The sequence below is a fragment of the Vanellus vanellus genome (genome assembly GCF_965231255.1).
Source record: "Vanellus vanellus genome assembly, chromosome: 5".
Classification (NCBI taxonomy): domain Eukaryota; kingdom Metazoa; phylum Chordata; class Aves; order Charadriiformes; family Charadriidae; genus Vanellus; species Vanellus vanellus.
In genome coordinates, this window is record NC_138910.1 from 77,032,142 (window position 1) to 77,045,522 (window position 13,381).

Consider the following 13,381-nt stretch of genomic DNA (forward strand, 5'->3'; position numbering starts at 1 on the left):
ACTTATTTTGACTCTGGCCTGAGTTATTTACAGAAGGTGAAGGACGTTTTGCTTGACTTTTATCTAATTATGATGGGCTTATGCAGATTAAGCATTATATGACTTACACTATTTATGGCCGGCATGGCGTGTCGGGAGCAGAGCGTGGGTGCAGCACGCAGGGCTAAGGCTCAGGACGTGGGGCCCTTACATAAAAGCTTATTCAGACCCCTTGCTCCCAGTTAGCACCAGCTCCTGTTAAAATCTGCAGGAGCAGAGCACCGAAATGACCTCGTAGAGCACCAGTGAGATTCACAGAGACCTTCAGGTGCTTGGCAGGTGCCGCACAGCAAACCGCGTGGGAAACCAGAGCTGGGCAACTTGTACCACCGGAGTCGTTTTAATTCCCATCACTTCATTATCATTGCCATCTTAACTCCCAGCATCGCTTTAGGGAGAGGAAACGGGTCGTTACAACAAATATCACCTTCCCTGGAGGTTTTGGCGCAAGGGTGGCTGCATCCTTTCTAGCGTCCGCTAAGCCCTTAGGAGCGATTAAGCTCAGGGTGCCTGTACAGCTCCGGGGGAAGGAGAGAGGTAACCTCTGCCAACGAACCCGACAGCTACGCCAGGAGGACTGAGTTTTACCGAGCTCAGGAGCAAGGCTCCAGGCAACATCTCACAGGCTGGTAGGCAAATGCGCTTGCACAGACGCTGCCTCGGTGAACACGAGCTTGGCTCGCCTCACTTCTCCTTCAACCCCGGCCGGTGGGGTGGCCAGGAGCAAGCCATGCCACTAGGCTGACTTAAAAATAATGAATCTTCTTTTGCTGCTGGTACCATGTCTTGAAGTACTAAAGAGAAGAAAAATATACTTTGAGATCGTAAGTGATGTTGGAGTCAAGGATGCTTCTTTTGTGCTTAATGTCTGCAGCTATGTGGGGCTGCACTGTAGATGGGCAAATAGCCTTGTACAAAAATGTTTAACGTTTCCTAATGGGGATTCTTTGGAATTTCCCATTCCATGAGGAAAAAAAAAAAAAAAGTTAATGTTTTGATTTTCTGTCCTAATTCAGAAGGAAAATACAAGGTAAAATATTGGAATTCCTCAAGGGAAACCCCAAACTCAAAGCTGCTTTAATAAAGTGAGGGATGGCTAGCAGAAACCCCAAACCTTTTTGGTAACTAGAAATACCAGCAGATCGGCTTCCTCTGTATAAGGTTACCTACCTTGGCTGGTCGTGCGGACAGGGGGAAATACCATACAGATGCCCCTTCAGGATACACTTCCCTCCTGCATCCTGACACCCACCCCAGTTTCCTGGAGTACCCAAACCCAACCATGAAAGGTTTGCCATGGCCAGAGAAGGGCGACTGCTTTAGAGCCAAACCCATCTCCGTGCCCCGACCTCACCCCGCTTCTACCCACCTTGGCACCCTACAACTAGTTTTGCCCCTCTGTGTTCTTAAGCTCATTTTCTGTTTAATAAAACCCTTGATTGTCTTGGTTTGTTTTTTTTTTTTTTTCTGCAAATATGTATATATTTTCCCTATAACAAAAACTAAAGCGCAGCAACTGCTGTGACGTGAAGCACCCCAAAAGTTCTCCCCTTCCCCGTTGCAGAGGTGGGTGCAGGGGCAAGCGGAGCTCAATCCATGCAACTTTTTCCCTTCTGTACTTAAGCAAAAATAACTGCTCGTAAATATAACCAAATTGGGAGAGAACGTCCTGAGGCAAACTGGAAGCTCGTTACATGTCCCGTGCTGGAAATGTTTGTGTTAGGTTTCCATTAAAGCACAATGTGTGTTTTGGGAGGTTGGCTACGGGCGGCCTGTTCTCTCCTCAACCCTCTGGCTGCTCGCGGAGGTGCCAGCCTGTCGAAGGCCGGACCGCTATGTACTAATATCTTCTCCCAGAGAGGTCTGGCGGGTGGTTCATTAGCTTAAGCCCTAATCCGCGCTGCCTCGTACTCATTTGTATGGAGACCTGCTCTGCGAGAAAGCTACTTTCCATGCTCTGTCCTCTGAACAGTTAATCCACCTGCTCGGCGCCCAGCCCGGCCCACTTCCGCGGGGAACTGCTCCCTTCATTGCAGGATAAGACACGCACGGCTTAATGCCTCCAGTAAGCTTGCCTTCTTTATTCCAATCTTCCCGCAAGAGCTTAGAAAGGCAATTGCCTTCCCGTCTTCCGTGCCGGTTCAGACAAGGAGCAGGCACGGGGTTATTTGAATATTTCGTCCTTAATAAATAAGACTGAAGATGTAACCCTCTGCGTATCATCCCTCCCCTTACCCCTCCGGCCTATTAGCATAGGGTGGGTGGAAAGTCTTCTGCAGCCTTTTGTTCAGCTCACGCTCGCCGGTGTCTGCGCAGTTATCCCTTATCAACCCGGTGTGCTGCTCTTTGCTTTCAGCAAGGTCAAATCGGCATTCGGCTTTGCTCTGGTTCTACCCGTATGTCAGCTGCAGCGCAAGAATTTAGCATAGAGGTAACTTCCAGTTCCTTTGTCGCTCCTTTGGAAAGCTGAAATGATTATAAATAGTTGTGCTGTGTGAATTTTAAGGTAGGCTATTGGCATGGATTGGCATGGACACGGACATGGATTGTCAATCCATGACAAAACCATCTTTCCAAGACTTCTTAACCCTCCGGCTTCACATCACCCCAAGGAGTCATCTCCAAGACTCTAAGGCTTTTGCCATATGTGCCTTGGCCCATGGTGGCCCAGTTCCCATGCCTAACAGCACCACTCCTGATTTATACCAAGTATAAAGGGAATAAGAAGTGACTTACCCTCCAAGCTCAGAAATGCTGCCCCCCCCCATCACCGCTGCTTGAAGAAACGCGTCTTACACATTGGCACAGAAGTCATTAACGTTCATTTTGAGAAAAGGCCTCTTCTGCAGCTACAGACAACCCCGCGAGAGAGGGTTATCTGTCTTTCAGAAGTACCCTGAGGTCTAGCAGATAAGATGCCTGACTGAAGAAGGCATGAAGGAGGGCCAATGCTATCAAGCCGCCGTTCTCCCGGGGCCTGGAAGGTGAAGGGGTTAAGACCTGATAAGGAATCTCTCCTCTGGGATTAAATCTGACCTACAAGCAGAAGGTGCTCCTATCTGATGGCTTGTACAAAGCAAAATTGGTCCCCAGCTAGTCCCTTCCCCGCTGATTTTGTGTTAACTTGCAGCCTTCCGTCCTTGCAGGGGAAGAAAAAACGTGAGCAAAAAGCGAGCAAGTTTTAAATTTAGAAGCGTTATTTTACGAGCAAATCCCATGAAAAGTTAACCAGGGGATCCAACTACGGGCAAATGGCGTGATTTAACAACAGCGACCTTTTTTTTTTTTTGATAATAAAAGCAAAGGGATAAGGGGCATGGGAACGCAGAAGCAGTTAGTAATGAAAAACAAGGGAAGTATTAACAACACGCTTTTAACAGCCAGACCAACGAGCCAGCGGGATGGCTGGCCAAGGGATGTGGTATATCCCATACAATTTGGCACCTTTACATCGAGCCTGGCTGTCTTTCTAAAGGACACGTGGTACCTCAGTGGTGGGCTACAAGGTTAAACGCGAGAGCTGCTGGATGATTTCTAAGCAAGGGATGGAGCGCCCTGCCGGCCTCGGTGTTGATTCGTCTGTTTACGGTCGGCGCTGGTGACTCTTGGACATGGGTGAGTCGAAAGCGCCATGTCTAAGCGGCCCAGCCTCGCACCGCGTCCATTCGAGGGGACGCTCGGGCTAGCTCTGCCAAAAAGAATTACCTCTCTTGAATTAAGTAGTGTTTTTTCAGCTGCAGTCGTCTCATCGTTTAGAAGCAAAACTTTCATAGGCTTTTTCTAGTTTTTATTATTTTCCCATGGAGAGAAATACTTTGTAAAGAAAAAAATCAAAGCAAACCCCAATTTTTGTTTAAAAAAAAAAAAAATCTTCAATGGGCTTTTTTCCCCCCTCTTTAAGCCTTGGTAGCTATTTCTCCTTTAATTTAAGCAAGGCTTATATCAGTTGAAGTTATACTTGTGCTTACTTGACTTGAGGTAAACAGGACTAATCCTGCTTAAAACTGAACTAAGAATATCTACACAGTTTAATGAAATGGATTAAAATTTTACCTCATATTAAACATTAAGAACTTCTCTTGTTCAGACAAGCCCTGGGAAGCTGGAGCAATGTTATTCATTTGCCTTCAACATCACTAAAATTTCTTTGAAAATAAGCAAATTACGCACTTGTGCAGAAGGCAGGTCCCTTTGAAATAATGGTGCTCACGGGAGAACTGGCTCCTGTCTTCCTTTGGATAAAAAGAGGGTTTCTTTCTGGTTTAGAATTGATTTGATTTTGTTTTGTTTTGTTTTATTTTATTTTATTTTATTGTATGTTATTGTATGTTATTTTATTTTTTATATTTTATTTTATTTCCGAGTTCCTTATTAAAACAGCACAGTTCTTCCTGTTCCATTCACGATGTTTCTTCAGGGGAAAGATCAGCCCAGCGTGAATTAAATGCTCCTTCGTTTAATTTATATCTCAGGCTGACCTCAGCTAACACGCGCTCACACCACACACCTGGAAATGGAGATGTCAAAGTGCGGCTGGAAAGCCAAGCTTCTCACACCCGTTCCTGTACAAACCAAGTGATGGCTTTGTTTCTTTTCATTCATTTTTCAAGTGGGAAAGAGAAGTCACATTATTTGAAGTTTTGGTATAATTTTAATCACTTCAAAGAGCTCAGGAGCAGGCTGAATTCCCCTCAGTTCCCATTTCTCCCACCCGTAGATGTGTGTGTACACATGTTTTGGTGGTTCTCTTTCTCCACTTTCTGCTGACACGTGGAAACGCTAAAAGGTGTTTTTCTTAAATAATGGCCCATTGTTCCTGCTGGTTATGAACCCTTCGCATCAGGCGAGATCAAACCCTGCAGAGTTCATGCCTTTAAACCCCGCAGATGCTGATGCCTTTGCCACCAGCGGTGAATTAGCTGGCAACCTCGCGCTTCACGTGTCCCGAAACAGCGCTGGGAGTCACCTGATGAGAGACGAGATTGGAAAAAAACAAAACAAAACAAAACAAAAAGCCAAGAAGATGGTTATTTTCTGGGTTAAAGACAAAAATTAAATGCTACATGAGGTTGCGCCACTATATATTAAAACAGCGTTGCCTGCGAGCTACCGCCGCGGTGGCAGTCGGCGGCTCTGGAGCAGGGCAGGAACTCGCAGAACGAGACTTTCTAAGGAAACCGGGAGATTTTCCCGGTGACTTCGCTCCCTTCTAGCTACAGATAGGATGGGGCGGGGATTCATCACAACCAGTCCGGTGACTATGACCCAAACACATACATAGGTGTAGTCTGTGCCCCGAGGAAATTAGAACTCAAGACAAGCTAACGCAGGCACTCCCGCGCCGGCTGGTGCCAGTGGGGGTGGCGTGCAAAGGCGATAATTGAAAGTTGTTGGGTTTTGGGGTTTGTTTGTGTGTTGTTTCCCCTCCGCTGAGTCAACAGGAGGTTGTTTTCTACCTCCTGCTTCCTTCGGCGAAGGTGACAGCTTCTGTTCAACCTCGGTGTCGCTTGGTAAGAGAAGCAGTTGGCCGTCGGGGTTGTGTCGGGACCGTCATCCAGCAGCCGGGGGACAAGGGTGGGAAATTCTGGAGGAGACGGGCAGTGGCCCCTGTCTGTGGGCAGTCTGCGGACCGTGTTTACAGAAGCCAGTGATTCACTTCATTCATAAAATCTGAACCTCTGATCTGGTCTCCAGCGGTAAAGGTAAACACGAGGTAGGAATCGCCCGCCTTTTGGGAGGAGAGCAGTGGGTGAAGGTGTGTCAAGAGAAAGGGGAGATGGTGGGGGGCAGAAATGCAGGTGATGTGGGGTGCTGGCTCCAGAAATGGCCGTGCTGCACCCCAACCGTGGACGTGGGCTTGACATCAGCCCTCCAGCGCTGCAGGACCTCAGCCCAAGATGTCCTCCGGCTCCCCGGCTGAATGCTAGTTTCATCTTCACAAACAGCTGGATGAAAACTTCGGACAACCAAAACAAGGCAGGCTCGGAGCACGAGAAGAACAGGTCTCTGCTTGCGGGATGAATCTCCTCCCTCCCCCTCCCTCGATTGAGAACTTCATATCTGAAAATCATTGAGCAGAAGTACAACAGCTTCAGCCTCTGAAGGCTGCCAAGCATTCTTGCTGAGTGAAGCTGTTTTAGGTGCACCGAAACACGGCCGAACCTGGGGCTTGCGTAAACCTTTCTTACCCGGGAACAAAAGACCTGCTCCCATGGCCGTCAGGTGCACGCACGAATCCCTGCCTGTGAAAACACGCTGAACCGGTCTCTGCCCCGGAAAAAAAAAAAAAAAAAAAAAAAAAAAAAAAAGACAGGTTTGACCAGAACGGCCCCTTGTGCAGAAAGGATCTGCCAGCCAGGCCCCAGCATCAAAGGCAGATGCTGCACTGGGTGCTCCGCAGCCTCCGATTAGCATCGGCAGGAGCAGAGCCCAGGTTCTGCAGCACTAAAGGCCACAACTGGCAGCCAGCCTCGGGCTCCAGCAACGCGCCACGTTTGCACGGATGCATCTGAGTTTCTTCGTCCGTCTCCCTTGCTGGGACGGCTGCCGAGAGCCGCAGCGTGCCGGAGCAGCATGCCAACCGGCAGCCTCGAAAGTCTCCCGGCTGCCCAGCATCCCTGCCGGTGCGCGCTTGCGTTGGAGGACCGACATCACAGGGGCGCGAGGCGTAAGCTCCAGCTGCGCACGCGGACGCTGCTCGGGGGCTGCCAGCAGAAGCGGTTGCCTCGGGATCTTGGCTCTCGTACGGGTTTGGGTTTGGGTTTTTTTGTTTTTTTTTTTCTATTTCACCCATTTCTCTTTCACTTCCTTCCCGCCCCGCAGGAAGCGATGGCAACAGCTATGCCCCGTCACCGTTACCGACGGCTTGCGGTACCTACACCTCCGCTCCTTTGGCTTTCACTTCTCTATGGGCTTTCATTGAAACGCTCATTTAATGTCAGTGCTCATTCCTCCTAAACATTTACTCCACGCTCTGCTAACCTGGGAAGGTCTCTGCGCCCCGTGCCACCACGTATCGCCTTCTCCCATCCACGCCACCAGCGATTATCACTCCCTTTTAATTTATTTCCCAAGCAGTCGGCAGGGGTGACCCCGGCAAAGCCGCAGCCCCGTGGGCACAGGCTGCTGTGGGAAGCCGCCCTCAACCCTCCCAACCCGGGGATGGGGATGGGACCGGCCAGCACCGGGAAGGCGGACAGGAAGCGGAGGAGGAAACAACAGCACTAAAACCATCGCTCAGCCAGAAATAGGACTTGGCGCTGCTGATGCTCAACCCCGCACCATAACGTTCAAGCCTGTTGCCTTTCCACAAATTTATCCGTGGCCTTTTCCCCCTCTTCCCCCGCCTGACCCACACATCCTGAGCGAGGTCCCGCGACTCGCCGGCCCCACAGCCGCCAGCTCTGCCCCGGCTCTTATCGCCTCTTGTGCCTTTTCCACTCTTGACGCCTCTCCCAGCCCTCCTCTTTCACCCAGACATCTGTATTCCTGTTTTCTTCCCAGTAGCTGAGCTGGGGGTTAAGATGCAAAGCAAACACTTTTCTCAGCCCCGCACGTGAAGGAGTCTCCAGGTCCAAGCTCCTGCCAGGAACAGGCAGACACGGGTTACTTAGACCCAGGTGGCATTTTTAGGAGGGAAACGGAGGATTCCGAGCCTGTCCTCAGGGCCATTGCCCTGAAGCTGAAGTCTCGCCTCTACAGCACACTCGAACCCCCAAACGCTTTCAAATCACGTGCGGCACCATGAAAACTCCCTTTGCATTCAGGGCAGGTGCGGGTTTACAAAGTTTTTCCACGCGTAATAAAATATTACTACTAATTAGGATAATAATAGCAAGTGCTAGCTGACTTCTGCCTGCTTAATTTCCACCTGCTATTTATTTGCAGTTTGATGTGGTATTCGCTTCCTGTCATGCATTCTTGCAAATTATTTCTGCGCTGCGTTATCTTGCCGATGCGGTTCACCCAAGGAGTGGCCGAAACGCAGCTCTGACCGTGTGTCACCGGCGAGAAGTTCATTTTCTTCTGTAGGAGGAGGAAAAAAATAAGTATAATAATAAAGAAAAAAAAAATAATAAATCAAGGCTGCCTTGTAACCGTGTGCTCTGCACTTGTGCGTACCTGAGCACGTGTTGTTGTGGGCTTTTTTTTTTTTTTTTTCCCCTCTATTCTTTTCCCCTTCCACCCACATCTTCGCAACCCAGCGAGCTGCGAGATTTTGGTTCGGCTGCAAAGTGTCTGTTTTTCATGGGAAAGGTGTTGGTGCAGAGCGCCGTTGTGAGCGCTCCAAGGAAGGGGCTGTCCAGGACACGCGGTGGCCGGGCTGTAACTTTTCACACCATTTTATTTCAGTAATATTTCTTTAAAGCTCATAATATCGCTAAAGAAAAAGGGATGCCCTCGAGAAAAAGGGATTTGCTCAAAGACTGGGCATAGCCAAGAGCAGTTCAGTGCAAACCCACCAGTGTCCCCATCACACCCTCCCCAGCCAGAAGCTGGTGGGACCTTCTCCCACGCCCATCAAAAGTGGCATCGGGTCCCTTTTTACCCAGATGCCCTCACGTATCGTCAAATCCCAAAGGGATTTCCTTCCGGCAGAGGAAGGTCAACCCAAAGGCAGAAGGCAACTCGCAGAGGGATTTTTAGTTGTGTTATGAGCTTTTATTTAAAAAGCACATTTATACAGCAATAATTTCGCAGATACAAACTTCAATTTTGTATTCTACAAAAGTCTTTGAATATTCTTCTCTTTACAAAATGGAACATTACAAAAATACAGACAATTTAATATGATTTTTTTTATACAAATGTCTCTAATTGTAGTTATTTTCATTAAAATATTACTACCACAGAACTACAATATTTTAGTCGACTATAAAAAAATTAATTCAATGCTTTTTTAAGCAGCAAAATGTAAATAACACAGGTCAGGACACAGTTTATAGTCATAGTGGATATATCTAAAATTGTTTCAGAAATAATATTTTACATAGTTAATTTTTAAGGTTTTATACATTATTTATATAATATTTATATATAAAAAAAATCATAGCTTGCTATAGTTGAAATGATAGGACGGATTCTGTAAGAAGGATGTGCAAATGGCCGTTCTGCATGCTTTGCGGGATCCCTTTGCAAACGCGCTCTGTGAAAGGGCTGCAAACCAAGAACCTGTGGTTTCCGGGCAAAAAAAAAAAAAAAAAAAAAAAGTAAAAATAAAAAAAAATAAAAGATAATCACACTCAATATAGGCACGACTGATTTACCACCGGTGTCACCGAGCGGAGCACAGGACCTGGTACCTGCCGTGGCGTGCACCGGGGTGCCCGAGGGGAGGAGGAGGAGGAGGAGGAGGATGGGGATGCACAAACCGACTGACACCCAGGCTGGGACGTGCCGCCCAGCAGCCCGTCCCAAAACTGCAGAATAAAAGTTTCCCCGGGACTCAGCCCCGAGGTCATAGTGCGAACGTGTCTTCGGCAGAGCCGCCGCTACCCACGTGCGAACCGCCAGCTCCTGTGGGCGCACAGAAAATCTGCTGGGATATTTTTTGGGGGGGAGGGTAGGGGAGGGTAAAATGGCCGGGAAGCGGAGGATGCTCTTTTCATGAAGGACCATTTGTGGGGGCTGCGCGGCCCTGGGGGCTCAGGTAGGACGAACCCTCGCCAGGGAGCGAGCGGAGAGGAAGAAGTGTGGCTTCTCTGCGCGGAGGATGGAGTTATTCAGCCTCACCGCGCGTCTCAGGACTGCTCATTAAAGGCGTGTAGTTCGAACAGAGACCCTTCGGAGATCTTTGACTGGGCAAGCTGCTTCTAAACTAAGTCACAGTATGGAATAGAGGAGGCAAAAATAAACTAGTATCAAAAAGAGAAAAAAAAGCAACTCTTACAAACCAATCCCAGATCTTGACACAGTGCTGTTTCTCGTATGTAGTGCTATACAATTTAGTCGTGAGTTGTTTGGTTTTTTTCTCGCAGGCATTGGAAATCTTCATAGTAAAAACCCCTAAGACGCCCAGCTTTCCAAAAATCCCTTAGTGTTCATTAGGCTATGAACAATTTGGCGTTCACTACAACATGAACACTCAAACCAATTGCACATCCAGAACTCCGGCACCTCTCTTTGTTTGTTCGGCTTCTGCATTTTGTTTGTTTGTTTGTTTTTTCCTTTCTCATTGTCGCTTTTGACTTAGTTGACCACCACCCCTTTCATCCAAATGTCGCAAGTTGAAAAGACCACAGAGTAAGACTTTACTGGTCGGGCAAGAAAGTCTCTCCCTACATTCTACTGTCTGATGAGATTTGAGAGCAGCAGGTAGTTGCTGTCAGCAGTCATTTTTTGCAAAAAAAAAAAATTAAAAAAAAAAATTAAAATAAAATACAACACCCATCCAATTTCTCAAAGGTCTACACCATGTTGTGATGGTTATTCCGCTCAATGATGTCCACAGGTGAAAGGATCTCCTTCCGGATGGGTGGTGGAGGCAGGCAAGTCTTTGTCTTGGGCTTGAAGAGATCTGAGACGTAAAACACCTGTAGGAATAAGTGGAAAAGGCAAACTTAGCCACGCTGGGTGATGCTTTGTTCAAAAATTTGATTTACAGAATATATACATAACTTTAATTTGAAAAGATAGCACTTTGGGGACTATTTAATGCCCACCCCTAACACTGATAACTGTGCAATCCCAAGCGCCTGCTACCACCTGTCTGTACAATACAGAAAAAAGGCTCAGACCGCACAAAACACAGCGTAAAAACATTACAGAACAATTTCATCTCTCACTGCGTAATCACCGAGTGCAATACCCAAACCTCTGCTGATCGGGTTGAAAAGTCAGGAAACAGATACGTGGCCCACGCTCCGATAAAATAACAAAGGTCTCCAAAGGGCCGGCCTGACTCATGCTGAGTGGTTTTAGGGATGGAGTTAGCAAGAAGCAATTCATTCGGCCAAACATCAGGTAGGCAATTAAAAGCTTTCAAATCAAAGCTGTGTTAAAAGCTATCAGCAATGAGTCAACGGTGAGTGATGCTCTCCTCTTGCCCCACCAAGGCACCAGTACGGAGCCAGGGTCTGGTCCTGAAGCCAAAGCCTAAGGAGAGGAGGAGCTATTCCTGACTACTTCTTCCTAAATATCCCGTGATGTAACCCCTCTCCCGGATGTGAAAAAGCCAACGCTTGGCAATTTCGGGAGGTAGCAACACAATAAGAAACAAAGCGCTGGGAGGAAACTTCCACATCCTCCCTTGGCAGCCGCTGCACAAAGCTTATCGGTCCTCCAGGACCGGGGCACTTTCTCCCCTGCCAAACCTCAGCCCCGCGCCAGAAGGGAAGAGAGTGAGACAGCACGGATCCTCTGGACGGGGCAAAAAAGGGGTGAGAATTCATCATTTCGTTAGCCGGCACCAAAGCCTCAAACTTTGGTCCTGCTGCCCACTTGCCTCTGCCAGCCCAAAATTTATCGGGTCATCTCAGACATCCTTAAGCGCCAATAATTCGGACCGAGCTGTGGGTTTGCTGAGGCGAAGCCTCAGGAGGAGCCACACGCGGCTGTAGGAATTAGCAGCACGTTTGCATTTTCTCCCACAGTACTCAGACGCAACATTTAAGCAACAAGATAAACCAGGAGGGGGGAGAAAAGAAAAAAAAAAAAAAAAAAAAGAAAGTCCAAGGTGCTCAAAGGAATAATATGAGGTTAGTACCTCCGGGCTGGGTAACACAGGGAGGGAGCAAAGGTTTTCCCCATCTGCATCTCCACATTTTCCAGCTCCCCAGAGCCCTGCGCAGCAGGTCTAGTTGTCCTTGGAAACAACTTTTGCAAGTCCCTACCGGCACAGGCAGATAAGGAGCTGAGCTGAACAGACAGTGAACCTGTTGTAAGCGGCAATTTACTCCTACAATTACAAAGGGGGGTGCAGGAAGCTGAGCTGTTGTTGCTCGGCTTTTATTGCTTCGTGGAAAAGCGGGGAAGGAGCTGACATATAAACCAGCTCTTCCCCCCCCCTCCCTCCCAGCGTACACGTTGGTGTCCGGCTGTCGAGTTGTATAACGGAGCTGATAAAGTTGTTTACAGGGCATCCAAGTGGCAGCGTTTGTGCCTTTGGTTAAATAACAGGATCCAGCTGGACCCGCCGAGGACCGCAAGCCGGAGTCTACGCCTCTTGCTGCAGCATCGCAGTGTAAAAACACCTTGAACTGCTCCGGCAATGGATTTTCTTTTGGGTCGTTAATAGCTGTAAAACTCCCATTCAGCTGTCTCGGTGCGCTTCTGATGCCATCTCGCTCGTTTGCCCGCCTCGGAGAGCTGGATTCAATCAAAGAGATGTCCGATTTCTGCACCAAGATAGCCGTGACAAATCAATTTATGGGAGGAGATTGCCCAGTGCAAGAAGCATATGGGGATTACGCCGAGTCTGGTCCTTATTTTGGAGAGGAATGAGTTATGGTGGAGTGTCATCCTGGGTATTTTAGCTTTTACTGTGCTGCTCGCTGCTTTTCAGGGTTTAATTCAGAGACTGGGTAAGAGGTTTCAGTGCTCTTGAAACTGTATTTCACTTTAACGTGGCTGGAGGTTATATAAACACTTATAGGAATCATGAAACGTGATCTTCGGGGGTTAAAACAGTGTGTTAAATCCTCCTAATGCTTGAACTGTTTAACACAAAAAAGGACTAATAAATGTGCAAAGTTTTTCACTTGGATTAGCTCCATTTCCTGTAGAAGGTGCTCTCCACCCATAAAGAAAACTTGACAGCAGAAGACTGAGCGCGTATTATACAAAGTAAGCCAGTATCTTGTGTTGCCGCTTCACAATTCCTATTCCTTGTCATTGTATTGAAGGAATCCTTGATCACACAGAGGTTCAAACAACTTATCTGAGCCAACCAGAGCCACACCAGGAGCACGTCCTTCCACCGCTTCCCCTTTTCTCTCTCTGTCGGATGAGACATAACCTACACGACGCGTAGCAGGCTGCCTACAAACGCGCATAAAAACTACTGCTATTTAAGAAAACCTCATCGTATTTCATCCTGGATCCAAGTCCGAATGTTTCGTCAGCTGGAAGCGCTTGACACTAATGTCTTCTGCTTGTTATTTCAGGCACTGAAGGACAAATGTGTCTGCTGCAACACAACCTGGATTTAAGCTCTGGCAGCCCTTGGAGATGAAACCCACAGTTGGTTTCGAGTGAAAATTACAGCCTGATAACTATGGTGTTTTAACGGGCTTTGACTACCATCAGAGCGGGCTCTTGAAGGCTTTGCTGGGGGAAGGGTTGCCCCGGGAGCACCCAGAGCAGGTTGGAGGTGATGGGTCTCCAGGTCCCTCCCTCTGCTTCG

The 13,381-nt window shown here is 48.0% G+C and overlaps 1 protein-coding gene across 1 annotated transcript in view; it reads right to left on the reverse strand.

Annotated features, from left to right (window-relative positions):
* Positions 1-8,691: 8,691 nt before the first annotated feature.
* Positions 8,692-13,381, reverse strand: part of PLPP3 (phospholipid phosphatase 3) — a 48,853-nt gene continuing 44,163 nt past the window's right edge. The window contains exon 6 of the mRNA XM_082484185.1: positions 8,692-10,571. Coding sequence (XP_082340311.1) covers positions 10,446-10,571 — 126 coding nt within the window. The 3' untranslated portion in view covers positions 8,692-10,445. The remainder of the gene's footprint in view (positions 10,572-13,381) is intronic.